Source organism: Solanum stenotomum, chromosome 3 (genome assembly GCF_019186545.1).
Source record: "Solanum stenotomum isolate F172 chromosome 3, ASM1918654v1, whole genome shotgun sequence".
NCBI lineage: Eukaryota > Viridiplantae > Streptophyta > Magnoliopsida > Solanales > Solanaceae > Solanum > Solanum stenotomum.
The window spans coordinates 45,428,059-45,448,338 of record NC_064284.1 but is presented as its reverse complement, the minus strand read 5'-3'; the positions used below and the strand labels follow the sequence as shown (position 1 = coordinate 45,448,338).

Genomic DNA, 20,280 nt, shown 5'->3' with positions numbered 1-20,280 from the left:
TTTTTTTATAAAAAAAGTGTTCATTCATTACTAATGAACAACTGGAAAACTTTTTTTTCTTTCCACAATGAAGGGCTAATAAAATGGATTGAAATAAGGGCAATTCCTAAAAAAGAGTTTTATTGGCACTCTTCCTTCTTACGGAGATGTAAGATTGTACATTTATTTACTTTTATGAAATATTTCATTTAAATACTTAGGGAGCTAGATGAAAATTTTATCTCTATGTAGGTGATGCTACTTATAAGAATGTTTTAATTGAGATTCTTGAGTTGCTTTTGACAGACATATTAGTCCAAATATATAATTTACAACAATAATCTATATATATTTACTTAGAGGTGTTACAAAAAAAATTAAATAAGGAAGGTGTAACGACCCAGAAAATTAGTAGGTGAACTAGAGCCTAAACATGAGGGTCAACGTCAAGGTACGAGTTAGACTCCATAGTTATAAGACCCTTTTTGGTATGTATTTAGGGGGGTAAAACCTAGCCAAAGGCCAAGGCTGCCCAACCCTTGACCAAGCACTGCCAGGGTTCACGACCAGTGGTCTTGATCACGGTCCGTGAAGGGGTGCGTGAAGACCCCTTAGCTCGGAGGGAGAGCTTACCTTGGAGCATAGCCATTACCTAAGGGACCACGATGCACTTCACGGCCCGTGGTCATGACCAGGGCCCGTGTGAAGGCTCGTGGTTATGCCTTAGCATGGTGGGAGGTTGGATTGCCAAAGGGGGCTACTGGTAAAGGGACCATGGGCACCACCTGGGCCATGGTCCACTTGATGGATCGTCTAGGTGGGTGTGGTCCCTGACAAGGACTGCCCAAATTAAGAGTTATTAGGTAATTTCCTTTTAATTGAATAAAGTGTGGGGTCATTTTTAATTTGTTTATATCATATATATATATATATATATATATATATATATAGTCTTAAGTCTTAAAACACTTGATTATTCCTTTATTCTCCAAAACCTAAATCAAAACAAAAGTTCTTCTCCCTCTCAAATATTTCTCTCTCTAGAACCTCTATTAAAGAATAAGGAAGAAGACCAAGTTAGAGCTTGAAGGAGGAAGCTTTTCAATATGAATTTGGTTGGATTCTACACCTAAGGTATGGAAGTTTTCATCCTTGGGTAGCCATCACCCAAGGAGCCCCTTCAAAAGCTTTTTATCTCAATTCTAGAAAACCCAAATAGCTAGGGTTTCAACTCAACCCCATGGATTCCTTTCAAGGTTGCTTTTAAAGGTCGAATCATGTTTTTTTATGAATGTATGACTGATTTTTCTATGATTTTAACTTGAATCCTTCAAGAATCCATGAGTTCCCCAATCCTAGCTATGATTCTTCTCTATATTATGAATCTTGTTGCAAGATTAGTCCAATTGATTGATGTGAGTTGATTATGATGTAATTACATGATTTAAGTATAATTCTACATGTATTCTTGATTAACATAAGATCCTATGATGAAATTGATATAGTCTAGGGTTATGTCATGAAAGAGGCAAATTGAGGATTGGGTGTGACCTTCTAAGAATGATGAACTTCTTGATGAATTGCCTTAGATTAGATCACCTAGACATGAATCTCTTAAGGGTAAGGCTTTAAGACATGAATTCACTTTATTATGACTTATATGATGGATCACGGTGGTGTAGGATTGAGATTGAATTTATATATTTCTACATGACTATAATTGAACAAGAATGATGCATGTGGTTAGGTTACCTTAAGAATTAGGTATATATGATAATCATGTGAGGCATTGCTTAAGAGTAAGGCTTGTAGTATGAAGATGACTCCTTAGGCTTGACGGGTAAAAGCTAATATAAATGAGTTAAGAATGTTAAGGCTTATAGAAGGAAGCTATTATGTATGTTAAATTGTAGATGGTATTATTGTGAAGGGACTTCATCTACATGACCTCTAATACGAGTATTATGAGTCTATGCATGGAATGAATGTTGTACTTGAGCTATGATTATATCTGTGTCTCATGTGATGAATTCTAGATTTGTTGACTTAACATGACCCTTGAATGTAATATATGAGATGTATATATGATTATGATATTATGTTCATGTCTTATGAATACTTTAAGGATAAAGTGTCTACTATGATAATGTTATTGTTGTGTCATTGGAAGGACAATCACACACACATACACATGCATGAATATGATTATAATGTGACCAAGGTGTTGCTTATGATTCACTTAGAAAGTGAAGATACTATGACTATTGTGTAATTGTGGTAATTGTTGAAAAGTCATTCTCCCCTTACCCTAATGTGTTCATGAATTGTCTAGGACTATGAATATGTTGTTGTGTTGATTGAAAGGCTACTCTCATGAACACATTATGAATACGATGTGAAAGATTTACTCATATGTTGGTGATTCTAAGTGAAATGACATTCTCACTTAAGGAATCTATGAGCTATTATGATGATATGTTGGTTTCAATGCCTAAGTGCATTCTCTTATAACCATGAACTTAAGTAAAGACTTAATATGACTTTTAAAGGAAATTATGCTAAGCACCGAGTGGATAGGAGTATGAGATGGGTTCCTTCACGCTAGTAGTTGGGTTCCCAATACGGTGTCTCATGAGATGGAAACCTCCACGTTAGTAGTTAGGATTTCTAGTCGCAATCTCCCTATCCCATAACTATGTTCCCACATAGATATATAGCTAATGGATCCACCTTTAAGCTATTATGTACGTTCTACCTTAGGCAAGTAGGACACCTCTTTTCGGTATGGGGGTAGAACACCGGATTCCATGTAGCTCACATGGTCTATGTCGTTAAGGCTAAATCTCCCTAAATGATAAGAATATGACTTATGATAAGAAAATGAGCATGACCTATGGTTCCTTAAGAGGTTCTACTTAGTATAAATGGGGGTATGGGACTTCATTCATGCATTGCATAAGTAGGCTTTGAAAGTGGGCATGATATGTCTCTTTTTATGATATTATGATTATGAGTTGAATGTATGATTTATATGAATTATGAACATGAACCATACTTATAACTTCTTAATGAGCTTTACTTAGTGTGAGTGGGAGTATGAGACTTCACTTATACATTGCACAAGTAGACTTATGAAGGGGTTAGGGTGTGGGTTCTCTTATGTTATGAAGACTTATGGATTATGTATGAAAGGTATGTAAAGGTTGACTTCACTTGTTACAAGTTATGAACATGAATGACTCCTTACTTATGTAGGTTGGCTATGAATAAGGCAAAGTAAGATATGCATGTTGTTGGTGGCCTAAATGTGATACTTAGCATTTGGTATGGTTATGGGATCTTACCTTTTCATTGCATTAGTGTGGTTTTGGGTTGCTTATGTGTTGGTTTGACTATCTGTATGAACTATGTCTTGTAAAGATTGGTATATTTATTATGTTTATGTTGGAGACTATGCTTATTATTATGACGATATCTATTATGCTATGATGAGTTGTAAGTGAGTTGATTTAAAAGTTGCATTCTCCCACTATTTCAAACATGATGTTCAAAAGTGGCATATAGCATGGTTTCAAACAAAATGTCTCTTTTATACATGTTTTAAGGATTTTTATGCATAGCTTCCATACTTGGTACTTTTTGTACTAACCCCATATTTCTACATTTTCTATAAGTGTAGGCCTTGGAGATATTGGATTTCATCCTCGTGGCTAGGACCTTAGTAGATCAAGAAGAAGAAGATTGGTGAGTCCTCATTGTATTCGAGGGCTTGACCATATGTCCTTTATGTCTTTCTTTTATGTTTTAGACTTTTTTAAGGGTTGTGTCCCTAAGATTGTATTCAAAGAGTTTTCTATTCAAATGTTATAGATAGTTTGAGACATAGTGTATAGACTCTCTCGTTTTATAAAAGACATCGATTGTAATGAAAAGTTTTAAATTTTCCACATTTTTCCCTATGTACTTATGTCATGATATGCTTAGGGCTGGTATGAGACCCCTTCGGGGTCAAGTACGTTGTGTTAGGTCTAGGGGATACCCCTGGGTCGTGACAAACTTGGTATCACAGACAGGTTTTGGGATAATTTTAGGATGTCTCAAACCACATCTAGTAGAGTCTTGTTCATAAATGTGAAGCGCACCACATTTTATGAATAGAAGGCTATCGGATGTTAGGAAAACTTCACTTCTTCATTCTCTAAGTTGTGCCCTAGAGTTTAGCTTTATTAGATCTCTCTCCTAATGTGTGTCCTATGGTTTTCGGGATATGACCACTTTAAGGGCTCATGTTGAAAGGAATGAGAGAGACAAAGTGGAGCAAAAGGTTCCTCTCCAAGCTCCTATTGTCCCTTCAGGGGAGTATGTGTCTAATGAGAAGATTAGGTATGATTTTCTTTTGTTGACTCAAGTCGGGATAAAGATTCCGGAATTCTATGGGTCAAAGATAAAGGAAGATCCTCTAGAGTTTATAGAGGAGATATCTAGGGTATTGCACCTTGCAGGAGTAACCCCGATAGAGAAGGCGGAATGGGTTACTCACTAATTGAAGGATGTTGCTCTAATGTGGTTTAGTCAATGGAAAGGAGCAAGGCCGGTAGAAGCGGGCCCCATGGAATGGTCAAGATTCAAGAATGGGTTCATTGATAGGTTTTTCCCTTTAGAAATGAGAGAGGCTAAGATACTTGAGTTTATTAATCTTCGCCAAGGTAGGTTGAGTGTTAAAGAATATGCTCGGGTATTCACTAAGTTGTCTAGATATGCTCCATTCATATTGGCCAACCCTAGGATAAAGATGAGTAAGTTTTTGTCGGGGGTATTCGACTTAATAGCAAAAGAATGTAGTATGGTTATGCTTAGGAGTGATATGGATATTGATTGTCTTGTGTTCCATGCTCAATTGCTTGAAAGGGAGAAACTTGAAGATAGGTCTAGAGGAACAAATAGGTATAGATTAGGTGATGGTAATTCCTTTCAAGAAAGACCCTATGGTCAAAGCTCTTCCAAGATTCCCCCTAAGTTCAGCCAAAAGAGGGTGTCTACCCCAAAATCTCAAGGAGTGAGTGGTAGTAGATCTTGTATGATTAGGCCTACTTGTGCTATGTGTGGAAAAAGGCATGATGGTAAGTGTCTAGCCGACACAAAGGGTTGTTATAGTTGTGGTGGAAGTAGCCACAAAAGGAGAGATTGCTCGATACTTAAGGTTAGGGGAAGATAAAGGAAGAAAATTAGGTCTGATGTTCTTCAAGCTAGAGGTGAACAAGAGTGTCCTCTTAATGTTGCCCCCGGTATGTGTTTCATGCTTAATTCTATTCCGGTAGTACTTGTCTTTTGTGACTTGATGGATTGGACATGATGAGTATTTTTTTGTTGTCCTTAGTGTATTTGGGATTGTTTGAAGGGAGTAGTATTTGAGGTCTTAGTGAGGGGCCTATTCCTAAGGGGGAGATGACATGCTTAGATAGCAAGATTTATTGAAAGTCCTGATGTCCTCATCCTTTTCCTTTATTCGTATTCTAGCTTGAGACCAAAAAGTTCCTTTTGGGCTTGTATTATGATTTGGAGTCATGTGTGTTCTAGAACATTTCCATGACCTCCTTATGTTGTGCATGTTTTTGAGAAAAATTCTTATTTTGAATAAAAATAGGTTCTTATTTTCATGATTATAAGTTCCTCATGTTGTTGTGCATTTTAGTACAATGATGGCATATTTAACTTCATGAGATGATTTGATGAGCATGTTTTGTTATGCTTTTTGATGAAATGGCATATTGGCTCCCTATTGTTGTGTTGAGCTTGTTCGAGTTGGAGCAGGTAGTTCCTCCTAAAATGATATGAAATGATGAGTTTTGTGCATATTGGGTGGTGGATGTAGTCAAAGTTCCTATTTCCTTGTAATTGTATTGTTTATGTCTTGAGATACAGTTGATGTTTCCTCCTATAAGTTGTGCATTTTTGTTATGTTGCATGCATGATGGGCTGCTAGTGTTAAGTCTTTATTACCCTAAAAGTGTTTAAAGTTTCATTCGAGGACGAATGTTCCTAAGAGGGAGATAATGTAACGACCCAGAAAATTAGTAGGTGAACTAGAGCCCAAACGTGAGGGTCAACATCAAGGTATGTGTTAGACTCCATAGTTAGAAAACCCTTTTTGGTATGTATTTAGGGTTGCAAGGGCATGTTCCAAGGAAAGCGGGGCAAAGCCTAGACAAAGGCGAAGGCTGCCCAACCCTAGACCAAGTACTGCCAGGGTTCACGACCACCTTCACGAGCAATGGTCTTGACCACAATTCGTGAAGGGGTCCGTGAAGACCCCTTAGCTTGATGGGAGAGCTTACCTTGGAGCATAGCCACTGCCTAAGGGACCACGAGACACTTCACGGCTCGTGGCCATGACCACGGCGCGTGTGAAGGCTCGTGGTCATGCATTAGCATGGTGGGAGGTTGGCTTGACAAAGGGGGCTACTAGTCAAGGAACCACGGGCACCACCACGGGCCGTGGTCGGCTTGACAGATCGTATAGGTAGGCGTGGTCCCTGACAGGGACTACCCAAATTAAGGGTTATTATATATATAAAAAAAAAACACTTGATTATTCCTTTATTCTCCAGAACCCAAATCAAATCAAAAGTTCTTCTCCCTCTCAAATATTTCTCTCTCTAGAACCTCCATTAAAGAACAAGGAAGAAGACCAAGTTAGAGCTTGAAGGAGGAAGCTTTTCAATACGAATTTGGTTGGATTCTTCACCTAAGGTATGTAAGTTTTCATCCTTGGGTAGCCATCTGTCACAGACTTAGAGTCTTACTAAAGCTCCGTGCGGCACTTGACAACTTACTCACGAATCTTTCACGATCTTGTAAGCTCAAGTAAGCCCTTTGAAACTAAGATCGCTAAGAGAACGAAAAGAAGACTTAGAGAATTTTGGAAGAAGGCTTTTGTATTGCTTGGAGAATGCTTACAACTCTCTTGGTTGGTTGGATTCTTGGTTGGATGCCTTGCAAAAGAATGGCACCCCCTATTTATACTAACTCCTAAGGACTAAAGTGTAAATTAAAATTACTTACAAGTCCCTAAGATATTTACACAAAAGCCCCTCTCTAGAATTATGTACACACTTTAGAGAATTCCAAGGCTTTCTTGGAAACTATCTAAATTATTCTAGAGAATTCTAAGGAATTCTCTAGCCTTCTTGAATAATCTAAAGGGTTCTAGAGTCTTCCGGAAACCTCTCCACAAATTTAACTGTGATGTGGCGGGACGTGACACATCACCCAAGGAGGCCTTCAAAAGCTTTTTATCTTAATTCTAGAAAACCCAATAGCTAGGGTTTCAACTCAACCCAATGGGATTCCTTTCAAGGTTACTTTTAAAGGTTGAATCATGTTTGTTTATGAATATATGACTGATTTTTCTATGATTTTAACTTGAATCCTTCAAGAGTCCATGAGTTCCCCCAATCCTAACTATGATTCTTCTCTACATTATGAATGTTGTTGCAAGATTGGTCCAATTGATTGGATGTGAGTTGATTATGTGTAATTTCATGATTTAAGTATAATTCTACATGTATTCTTGATTAACCTAAGATCCTATGATGAAATTGATATAGTCTAGGGTTATGTCATGAAATAGGCAAATTGAGGGTTGGGTGTGACCTTCTAAAAATGATGTGAACTTCTTGATGAATTGCCTTAGATTAGATCACCTAGACATGAATCTCTTAAGGGTAAGGCTTCAAGACATGAATTGGCTTGATTAGGACTTACATGATGGATCATGGTGGTGTTGCATTGACATTGAATTTATATATTTCTACATGACTATAATTGAACAAGAATGAGGCATGTGGTTAGGTTACCTTAAGAATTAGGTATATATGATAATCATGTGAGGCATTGCTTGAGAGTTAGGCTTGTAGTATGAAGATGACTCCTAAGGCTTGAAGGGAAAAAGCTAATATGAATAAGCTAAGAATGTTAAGGCTTATAGAACGAAGCTATTATGTATGTTAAATTGTATATGGTATTGTTGTGAAAGGACTTCATCTACATGACCTCTAATACAAGTATATAAGTTTATGCATGGAATTATATGAGTTTCTGCATGGAATGAATGTTGTACTTGAGCTATGACTATATCTATGTCTCATGTGATGAATTCTAGATATGTTGACTTAACATGACCCTTGAATGTAAGATATGAGATGTATGTGTGATTATGATATTAAGTGCATGTCTTATGAATACTTTGAGGATAAAGTGTCTACTATGATATTGTTGTTGTTGTGTCATTGGAAGGACAATCACACACACATACACATGCATGAATATGATTATGATGTGACCAAGGTGTTGCTTATGATTCACTTAGAAAATGAAGATCCTATGATTATTGTGTAATTGTGGTAATTGTTGAAAGGTAATTCTCTCCTTACCCTTACACATGTGTATGTATGAATTGTCTAAGACTATGAATATGTTTTTGTGTTGATTGAAAGGCTATTCTCATGAACACACTATGAATACGATGTGAAAGGTTTACTCACACGTTGGTGATTCTAAGTGAAAGGGCATTCTCACTTAAGAAATCTATAAGCTATTATGATGATATGTTGGTTTGAGTGCCTAAGTGCATTCTCTTATGACCGTGAACTTAAGTAAAGACTTAATATGAGTTTTAAAGGGAATTATGCTTAGCACCAAGTGGATAGGAGTATGATATGGGTTTCTTAACGCTAGTAGTTGGGTTCCCATTACGGTGTCTCATGAGATGAAACCTCCACGTTAGTAGTTAGGGTTTCTAGTAGTAATCTCCCTATCCCATAACTATGTGCCCACATAGGTATATGGTTAGTGAATCCACCTAAAAGCTATTATGTACGTTTTACCTTAGGTAAGTAGGACACCTCTTTTCGATGTGGGGGTAGAACACCGGATTCCATGTAGCTCACATGGTCTATATCGGTTAAGGCTAAATCTCCCTAAATGATAAGAATATGATTTATGATAAGAACATGAGCATGACCTATGGTTCCTTAGGAGGTTCTACTTAGTATGAATGGGGGTATGGGACTTCATTCATGCATTGCACAAGTAGGCTTTGAAAGTGGGCATGGTATGTCTCTTTTTATGATATGATGATTATGAGTTGAACGTATGATTTATATGAATTATGAACATGAACCATATTTATGACTTCTTAATGAGCTTTACTTAGTGTGAGTTGGGGTATGGGACTTCACTGATACATTGTTGAAGTAGACTTATGAAGGGGTTAGGGTCTGGGTTCTATTATGTTATGAAGACTTATGGATTATATATGAAAGGTATGTATGAATGTTAAGGTTGACTTCACTTGTTACAAGTTATGAACGTGAATGACTCCTTACTTATGTAGGTTGACTATTAATATGGCAAAGTAAGATATGTATGTTGTTGGTGGCCTAAATGTGATACTTATCATTTGGTAGGGTTATGGGATCTTACCTTTGCATTGCACTAGTGTGGCTTTGGGTTGCTTATGTGTTGGTTTGACTATGTGTATGAACTATGTCTTGTGAAGATTGGTATATGTATTATGTTTATGTTGGAGACTATACTTATTATTATGATGATATCTCTTATGCTATGATGAGTTGTATGTGAGTTGCTTTAAGAGTTGCATTCTCCAACTATTTCAAACATGATGTTCAAAAGTGGCATATATCATGGTTTCAAACAAAATGTCCCTTTTATGCATGTTTTAAGGATTTTTATGCATGGCTTTCATACTTGGTACTTTTTATGCTAACCCCATTTTTCTACATTTTCTATAAGTGTATACCTTGGAGACATTGGATTCTATCCTCATGGCTAGGACCTTAGTAGATCAAGAAGAAGAAGATTGGTGAGTCCTCATTGTATTCGAGGGCTTCACCATATGTCCTTTATGTCTTTCTTTTATGTTTTAGACTTTTGTATGGGTCGTGTCCCTAAGATTGTATTCAAAGAGTTTTCTATTTAAATGTTATAGATGGTTTGAGTCATAGTGTATAGACTCTTTCATTTTATAAAAGACTTCGATTGTAAAGAAAAGTTTTAAATTTTTCACATTTTTCCCTATGTTCTTATGTCATGATATACTAAGGGCTTGTATGAGACCCCTTCGGAGTCAAGTACGACGTGTTACGTCTAGGGGGTACCCTTGGGTCGTGAAAGAAGGTAAATGTAATATCGTCAAGTGCACGTCTAGATTAGAGACATGTGTCATATTTAAAGTTTAAAGGTCAAGATCATATCATATGAACAAATAGCATAACAATAGTTAAGTTAACTAGTTTTAGAAAACTACTCTCCAAATTTGGTAAGAATTACAATATATTCCATACAAAATTTGATATTTATTAATATTTTTAATTTCATCTTATATTTTTAATTTAAAATTTAATATTTAAATACAAAATTATAGTATGAAATTAATAATTTTAACTCAAAAGTCACTCAACTATTGATATTTTACTTAGAAAGTCACTAAACTATTGATATTTCACTTAAAAAGTCACCCAATCAATTTAAATATATTTTTTCATTAAATTTTATTGAAATCTAATTTTATTTTAAACTATTTTTATAAGATATAATAAGATATCTATTTTATTTATCTTATTAATCCACTCCAATTATTTAATTATATTTTGTTTTTGAAAAACGTACTGTAGAAATAGACAAAAAAATCATTTTTCGTTCTAGCAATTGTTTAGTAGAATTAAATAAGCTGAAAAATGATCCCAAAAAAAGGAGAACATTGAAATTGATCAGAAGTAATTAAAAGAACGCAGAATAGTAATATTTTATCATTTAAAAATAATTGGTTTTAAACTAAAAATTTACAATTTAATATTTAAATACAAAAATTTAATATGAAATTAATGATATTAATAAATATCAAATTTTGTATAGAATATATTGCAATCCTTACCAAATTAGGAGAGTAATTTTCTAAAATTAGTTGACTTAGCTATGGTTATGATATTTGTTAATATAATATTATCTTGACATTTAAACTTTAAATATGACACATGTCTCTAATCTAGACGTGCACTTGACGAAATGGAGGGGAGCCGGATCAATAACTTTTAAGAGTTGAGTGTTATAAAGTCTAATTTAAGGGAAAGTTTATGAAATTCTCTCTTTTTTTCTTTATAAATTTACTATTTTTATGTTAATTTGAATGTTAGTTATACATATAATGCACTTGCACTAGAAAATCACATGATTTTAGTGGAAGAAAACTTTAAGTTAATTCTTACGTTTAAATGTCTAATTCCTTATTTTATTTATCTACTATCAAATAAATGTACACTACTAAAAAATTGCCAAAATCAACGGCCAATTTTTTGGTCAAAATTGATGGAAAAGTGACTCAGTCACTTCCGTCGCTTTTTGGCTCGACACTTTTCACAAAGCGACGGAATGCGACACTTTTTGACTATTTGTTTTAGCATTTTTTAAAAAAAAAAACGACGGACTCCGTTGCTTTATTTTAATTTTATATTTTTTTAATTTCCAAAAGCTGACGCAGTCCGTCGCTTTTCTGAAAATTTTATTTTTGAAAATCCCAGAAAAGCGACAGACAAAAGGACCATGTTCATCGCTTTTCTGGAAATTATTTTTTGGAAAATCCAGAAAAGTGACGGACAAAACCACGCTGTCCATCGCTTTTTCTGTAATTTTTTTGACAGTAGAAACTGGCAGTTTCTGGTTCCCACCTGCAAATGCAATTCAATTCAATTCTACACTATTCAGGCCAATCAAACACACACCATTATAAACAATCTACACAAAACATAAAACAACAAACTTAAAATAACATTCAAAAGTATCTAAATCACAATTTAAAGACTTATAAAGTCTTTCAAAATTCGTTTCAAAATTCCAAAAAGTTCATAAATGTCCAGAGATCTAAACTAGGGAGTGGGATCTACATAATCATCCTCATCACTGTCGTCGGTGTCCTTGGGAGCCAAAGTAGTAGGTCGATGAGCGAGGTTCATCACTTGTTCTTTAATTTGCTGAATGGACTCACTCATGCTTTGTTGTTGAGCTACTCTACTTCGCTCTGACTCTTGTGCTGATATAAGTCATACTATTTGAGTCGACATAGCAGGAATCTAAACACCGTCAAGTGACTTAGCTTGACGTGACGATCCAATACCTTTTAAGCTTGACTGGAATCGTCTTACATCGTTTCGAGAACCTAGACTCTACCGTTGTGTGTCCCCCCTACCACTTTTTTTTTCCAAATCTGGGTGGACATTTCAGGTGTCATTTCGACTGAACTAACTAGATTCTCAACGACATACTGATGAAACTCATTCTTCATATTAAATATAAAAATTGACATCAATATATATATTCACTATTAATATATAATATTCATATTAAATAACTTACAAAAGTTCGTTCAGCCCTTTCCTCCACCCACATATCCTGATCTGACTCATTTTCTTTCTTCCTGACATGAGTCTTCTTGAAAACCTCCGGTCCCATGGGAGTGCGTCCCAATTCTTTTTTCTATAAATAAAAACTGAAATTTATAACGATATATATGAATCAACTAATTATTTATTTAAAAATTTGAATTAGAACTTACCATCTGTCTTGCAATTGTTCCAACGGACTTTGCACCTCCAGTGTGCAACAAGCCACCCTTAAGATTACCTCTATCCTTTTTGGCTTGTTCAGACATTGCCTTAAACTTGTCTGTGTTCCAATAAAGACCCAATTCATCAAAAACATGTGGCAATGTAACATCCAATCCGGACGTTCACCACTATCCCGAACTTTTTTTAGCCAGCTAGACAGTCTGGCGGATGCCCTCCTCTCAAATGTGATTCAAATGTGAACGTAATGACCAAATTGTACCTCGGCTCCCAAGTACACATAGTCTAAACTTAACTAAAAAATATATACCTTAAATTATTAAACATCGTCTGGCGTGTACTGTTTGGAATCTCGCTCCAAGAGTGATAAGCATGTGTATAAGTCTTCTAACATAGTCTTTTAAAGCCCGAGAAACATCCTTTGCAGGATGCCACCTGCAAAACACATAATAAATATGTTAGTTTATGAATAATATATTAAAGTATAAGAAATAAAGAAAATAAACTAACAAATAGATAACAAAATAAACTTAAGATGATCCATCTGACTCAATCATGACTCTACCAAGTCTGTCATTATGGCCAGGATCTAGAGCAGGCATCTCATCATCTGGTGTAGCACTAGGTCTAGATGAAGGTGATACATCAGGATGCACAAAACGCTGAGTTAATGGTGGCGTACCGGCCATAGCATCTGACTGCTCGCTACTAGAATCTCCAATCCTAATGGTAGATAACTGAGGAGATGTACCTATGGAAGATGGAGTACCTGCCGATAATGGTCGTGCTCGATGAATAGCCTGTAAAGGTAGGTCCTCGTAGCGTCGTGGAGGCAATGCCTGTGAAGTAGATGAAGCACCGAATGATCAACCGTAATTAGGATAATATTGTCGTGGATCCGCCGTACCAAACGGAACAACAAATATATGAGTATCATGGTTGATGCGCTCTGGCGCAGAAGAAATAGATCCTGCAATATCCTTAGGATCTATGGGTCTCCTAGACTTCTTCTTTTTCGCATGTTTAGTTTGGCTAACTCCAAGATGCTCGCGATGTCTATCACTATCACCGCCTGATGACATTTGTATGCAAATTTACATATATAATATATATATATATAAATCATAAATTAAATAAAATTAGCAAAATACACTAACTTACATATATACTAGCTAGCTTTTATTCTATATTATTCCTCTTCGCTTGTTTCAATTCCATCATTCTCCCATTCTTCCTCCTCAGTTGTTTCATTTTCATTATCGTCATCAAATGATTCATTTTCCTCACTCTCGGATATTTCTTCCTCAACATTTAGTATCTCAGTATCAGATACTTCTTCTAATATGTGTTGAGGATGTTGTAGTGTGGTTTCCAATTCAACATCAACTTGTTGTTGAACAATTGCAACATCATTTTGATACGCCACATCTAAGACATTGTCAATTTCAATTCTTTCCATAGGCTTACATTTTATAACAACCCACCAATCAGCTTTGTCTCTACGTAATGGATATGGAGCGTAATACACTTGTTTAGCATTTTGTGCAATGATAAAAGGAACATAACTTATGTATTTCTTGGTGTGCTTAACTTCAATTATATTATGTTGATGGTCCACATTTGTACCTCTATGTGATGGGTCAAACCACTCACACCGAAATAATACAATCTTCTTCTTAGGCCAACTTGAATACCTCACTTCAATAATCTCATGAATAATACCATAATATTCAATAGTTTGGCCAGTACCATCAGCATCACCTTGTATGTAGACACCGCTATTATTTGTTTTCTTGTTCCTAGAAACTTCTTCAGTTTGAAACTTAAAACCATTGACACAATACTTATTCATTGTCAGTACTTGAGATTCAGATTCAAGTGTTACTTCTTTCACTAATTGCGAATGTTGGATACTTGAGTATTCATCGTAAACCTACGTGATTGTTATTTCAAGTAATATAATCTAGTATAACACGAATATATTATTAAATACTTAGTGATTGCACACTTACATAGTTCCTCAGCCGTTTGGAAAATTCTGTATAGATGGCTTCATTACCCTATGTGTTTACGAACAAGCTGATCATTTTACATTCAAGTATTTTGTTATTTAATGAACACTTATTAATATGTGATTTGATAACATATTTTTAACACTTACTTGACATATGGTTGAATCTCTGGACAATTAAGAAAAATATGTGTCACAGCTGATTGCATTTCCATATCAGTGAAGCCTCGCTTTCCACGCCTTTTAGATCCTCAACCATTTTGGTTAAAAATTGATATCGATGGAAATAAATGATCAATATCGCCTTCATCATTGTAATTGGTCATGTTTCTCCTACATGAGACATAATTACCAAAGTAATAAGAATAAAAATCACCAGTATCTCTCCCAATATGACCTTGAACAACTGTTCCTTAGATTCTTCCGCTTTGCTTAATCATTTGCTTAGAACTCCCAACTTTTCTGCATGTATATATGTATATATATGTTGATAAAAGACTTGGTGAATATATATAACTTAGATTAGTGAATATTTCAAATGGATACATCCATCTTGTTTGGACCAGACCTCCGAGGCGGGCCTCTTGTACAAAGTGAATTGGAAGATGCTCCATCATATCAAAGAAATCACATGGAAATATCTTCTCCAACTTAGTAGTAGTAACAATAATATTTTCCTCCATCCTGTCTAAACTACTCTCCAACAACTTTCCAGAACACAAATCTTTAAAAAAACAAAAGGACTTATCTCTGTGAATGGTTTCCATATCCTTTTGAGTAGATGGCTAAAAGCGATAGGAATTAAAGTTCCCATGAACACATGACAATCATGACTTTTCATACCTATCAATTTTCCTTCATTCATATCTGCCCGCTTTCCTAAATTCGAAGCATAGCCCTTCGACATCCTCAAATTTTTAACCAACTCAATAATTTCACGTTTCTCATCCAATGTGAATGAAAAGTTGGCTTTGGGCTTAACTATTTTACCATTCTGTAATTCCTGCAGCCATAACTCTTTTCTCCTACAATATTCCTTTATGTCCATTCTAGCTTTTGGATTGTCTTTTGTCTTACCCTTAACATCCATCACTGTGTTAATCAAATTGTCAAAATATATTTTTTCAATGTGCATCACATCAAGATTATGTCGTAACAGATTGTCCTTCCAATACAGCAACTCCCAAAATATGTTTTGTTTGGTCCAATTATGTTCAACACCATATCCAGGAAGTCTAGAAGGTGAAGCTTTTGTAACTTTAGGTAATTGAGAAACTCTCTCCCAAATTTGATGCCCTGTGAGTAATGGAGGTGGGGGGTCACTTTCAACCTTATTTTTCCTAAATGCATTTTTCATCTTTCTAAACTCATGGTCCATTGGCAAGAACTGGCGATGACAATGTATTTTTTCTGCCATGCTTTAAAATGAATGCCTTACTATTTCCATGTAATACGGACATGCTAGCTTTACAGCTGTCATCCAACCAGACAACATCCCATATGCAGGAAAATCATTAATACTCCACATTAAAGAAGCACTCATAACGAAATTCTACTTTGTTGATATATCATAAGTCAAAACGCCTTCAAACCACAATTGTTTGAGCTCATCTATCAATGGTTGTAGATAGACATCAATCAAATTTTTTGGATTACGGGGACCTGGAATAACAGAACTTAGAAAGATGTAGGGACTGGTCATGCACATTTCAGGAGAAAGATTATACGGAGTAAGAAATACCGGCCAATATGAATAAGGCGAAGCAGCATTAGAGAATGGTGTGAAGCTATCTGCACACAACCCCAATCTAACATTTCTTGGTTCACTAGAAAAATCAGGATATACATTATCAAAATGCTTTCATGCTTCACCATCAGATGGATGAGACAAGACACCCGACGATCTTCTATATTCATGATGTCATCTCATATGTGGGGCAGACCTCATCGATGCATACAACCTCTTTAACCTAGGAATGAGAGGTAGATAATGCATCTCCTTAACTTGGACCATCTTTCCAGCCGGAGTCCTCTTATAACGAGCATGTCCACAAAACTTATAATTTTCTAATTCACTATGAGTCTTGTAAAACAGCATGCAACCATTAACACAACAATGAATTCTCTCATACGTCAATTCTAACTTGGAAACCAAACGCTTTGCCTGATAGAAGTTCGAGATAAGGCTCTGAAAAATACCCCAACTTTGGTCGAATTTATTGTTGCGTACTAAACTTTCATGAGGACCTATTACCTCCCTAGACTATTTAATACCGTATTTTAAACATATATATTTGCCCACGTGGACATAAAAAATAATGTAAAATTATAAATAGTAATGTGTCCACGTGGGCACAGGCTAATGGCGTCACTTTTTGGAGCAACGTCGTCCGTCGCTTTTATGTTCATCATTTTTTAGAAGTTTTTTAGTAGTGGTATATCTTCCTTTCTTTTTCATGATAAATTAATTAATTTTATTCTTATTACCATGTAATAGCTATATGAAAGAACTCATTTAAATGGATAATTAAGTCATAAATTTTCAATTATAATAACTCTAAATATAAAAGAATAGATATTAGATGGTACTAATTTAAGGGGTTTTTTTAGTTTTTGATAAAATCAATTTCCCATGAATGAAGTTAAAATTACAAATCTAAGTGTTGGAATTTGTTAACTAATTTATTTGTAATTGAAAATGAATAAAATCATCTTATTGATTTAAATTGTCAGTATTATTTTTCCTCCATTCCCTTAATTATTATGTTTTGACTAGTTTAATTTTGGCGAAATATTCTCAATGCCTTTGCAGCAAAGAGCATGTAACATAAAATAAGGAATGAAATTGTGATGGAGATTTAGTTTTAAAACAAGTGACTGTGCGTAAGTTTAGAAATCATGCGTTGAGTGTTAATCACAAGTAATAGTATTTAAACAACACTTCACAAGTGAAAAAAAGAAATCTTTCATAGTTGTTGTCTAATTGAGACCGAGCCCTAAGTTCAAATAAAACTTCTTGTTGTCACGGTCGGTCGATAAAGGGCCAGAACCACTAAAGATTTTAAGGTTCGACCCTGACCCTCGTAACAACAACAACAGGAAGGTTAAAAAAAATATAAAAAAATAAAATATCTATATCAAAAATCTATATATTAAAAAAAAAGCAGAGATGGGAGGTCCTAAGATAAAGTATACCTTTCTATTTCTATGTATCACTTTTGCTACTATAATACCAAGCCTTATGGCTCATATTGGTCACTACGACGAGGTGTGGAGGAGGAGAGCAGAAGAAGCAAAGGAGTATGCCCGTCAAATTTACGAGCCACATCCTGAAAATGTCACACTTGCATTTAACCAAAAACTTCGCAAGTTAGTTTTATTTTTTCTTCATTTTTTTATGTTGATCGTCTTTAAGTACTATATTTACGTTATGATTTGTATTGCAGCACGATGAAGGAATTAAAGAAAGTGAAAGGTACCAATAGCACAAGGAGGGGGCTAGGGACAAAAAAGTACCATGGACCTTGCATGGTCACAAATCCAATTGATAGGTGTTGGAGATGTGACCCTAATTGGGCAAACAATAGGAAAAGATTAGCAGATTGTGCAATGGGATTTGGATCTAAGGTCACTGGTGGCAAAAATGGTGAATTCTATGTCGTCACAGATAATTCTGATGATTATAATGATCCAAAACCCGGAACTCTTCGTTACGCTGTTATCCAAAAGGAGCCATTGTGGATCATATTTAAAAGGGGTATGAACATTAGGTAAGTAGTCAAGTTAGTCACACATAAATATATATATATATATATATATGCAAATAGAATTTCAACTTGAAAATGCTCATTATTTTGAATAGGTTGCACCAGGAAATGATCATGCAGAGTGACAAGACGATAGATGCTCGTGGTGTTAATGTTCACATTACTAAAGGCGCTGGTATAACCCTCCAGTACATCAAGAATGTGATCATCCACGGACTTCACATTCATGACATTGTTGAGGGAAATGGTGGAATGGTTCGGGATGCTGTTGACCATATTGGGATACGTACAAAGAGTGATGGAGATGGTATTTCAATCTTCGGTGCATCCAATATATGGATTGATCATGTGTCCATGCAACGTTGTTATGATGGTTTGATCGATGCTGTAGAAGGATCAACAGGTATCACTATATCAAATGGACATTTCACCGATCACAATGAGGTTATGTTGTTTGGTGCAAGTGATAGTTCTTCGATTGATCAAGTTATGCAAATCACATTAGCTTTCAATCATTTTGGGAAGAGATTGGTACAAAGAATGCCAAGATGTCGATGGGGATATATACATGTTGTTAATAATGACTATACTCATTGGAATATGTATGCCATTGGTGGTAGCATGCATCCCACTATCATTACACAGGGTAATCGTTTTATCGCGCCTCCAGACATCTTCAAGAAGCAGGTAACAAAGAGGGAGTATAATCCAGAATCAGTGTGGATGCAATGGACATGGAGATCAGAGGGAAATCTATTCATGAATGGTGCATACTTCACTGAATCAGGAGATCCAGATTGGTCCAAGAAACACAAAGATTTCTATGATGGAATATCAGCTGCCCCCGCAGAAGATGTCACTTGGATGACTAGATTTGCAGGTGTACTTGCCTGCAAACCAGGAAAACCTTGTTAGATCACTAATTAATTTTTTTTTGTATCCAGCCAGATCATCAATTGTAAATTCATTTTTTCCTCTCACTAAATTATTACCCTTCATTTTTTTTGTTCATACCGGCTACCTTTTTTTTTTCTCCTCAATGAAGCCTTAATTTTTTACATTATTTTTCTATGTAAGTTCAAACAATTTTACTCTTCGTTTCAAATAACAATAGATAGCTCTTTATATATGTTTTTCTCTCATTTAATATGATCTAAACTCTCTAATAGAGAATTGTTTCAACTTGTACACATCTAGAATGCCAAAACTCATAATAGTACCATTAATTGTTAATTTTGCTTTTAGCAACTCCCCACATTAATTAAAAGAAAAAAAATACTACTATAGTACCCCGATATGCGCAAATATTATTGCATTAAATTATAGTTATGATTTTATTTCTTTGAATGTGCTATATCATATTGAATCAATAAATATATAACGATCATATTATCAGGGGCATAGGCACATGTATGTCAGGGTGTCCAAGTGGACACCCTTCATCGGAAAAAAAATACCGCATATACAAGTAAAATTATACACGAAATGATTAAATAACATATTTTGGACACCCTTGACATAATCAGTTGTTATAGCCTAGTGGTTTAAGATGTCTTGAATGTGTGTTTACACATCTTTAATGACACAGTGCTCGCATATTTGTTTTAGTAATCAAATATATATATATATATATATATATATATATTTTAAAGCAAATGGATTGGGTCGAGCACATTTATTCACTAAAAAAATAAAATAGTGTAAGCAATTTACATGGCTTCGGTCCAAAAGTGACCAAGCCCAAATTTAATTTAGGCAATATCTAATCAAACACAAATAAATAATACAAAACTAAAATGGAAAGAGACAAGAACAGTAGCTCTGGAAGCTCGAAAAGTCACCATGGAAGAGATTTTCAAGCTGGCACTAAAGGTTTTGGAAGCAC

At 35.2% G+C, this 20,280-nt stretch overlaps 3 protein-coding genes across 3 annotated transcripts in view; all 3 read left to right on the top strand.

Annotated features, from left to right (window-relative positions):
- The window catches only part of LOC125860573 (inositol hexakisphosphate and diphosphoinositol-pentakisphosphate kinase VIP1-like), a 470,733-nt gene that overhangs the window by 166,123 nt on the left and 284,330 nt on the right, over positions 1-20,280 (top strand). The window lies entirely within an intron of this gene.
- Positions 1-20,280, top strand: part of LOC125860598 (uncharacterized) — a 1,020,336-nt gene that overhangs the window by 930,760 nt on the left and 69,296 nt on the right. The window lies entirely within an intron of this gene.
- LOC125860585 (probable pectate lyase P59) lies at positions 17,603-19,521 on the top strand. Its single transcript, XM_049540585.1, has 3 exons — positions 17,603-17,997; positions 18,075-18,398; positions 18,491-19,521. The coding sequence occupies exons 1-3, from the start codon at positions 17,798-17,800 to the stop codon at positions 19,308-19,310; spliced, it is 1,344 nt and encodes a 447-aa protein (XP_049396542.1). The 5' UTR covers positions 17,603-17,797; the 3' UTR covers positions 19,311-19,521.

Excerpts from the sequence above, each read along its gene's own strand:
- LOC125860585 (XM_049540585.1), top strand. The coding sequence starts at position 17,798 with ATGGGAGGTCCTAAGATAAAGTATACCTTTCTATTTCTATGTATCACT. Across the intron at positions 17,998-18,074 it reads TTTAACCAAAAACTTCGCAA|CACGATGAAGGAATTAAAGA; the intron begins GTTAGTTTTATT and ends TTTGTATTGCAG. Across the intron at positions 18,399-18,490 it reads AAAAGGGGTATGAACATTAG|GTTGCACCAGGAAATGATCA; the intron begins GTAAGTAGTCAA and ends TATTTTGAATAG.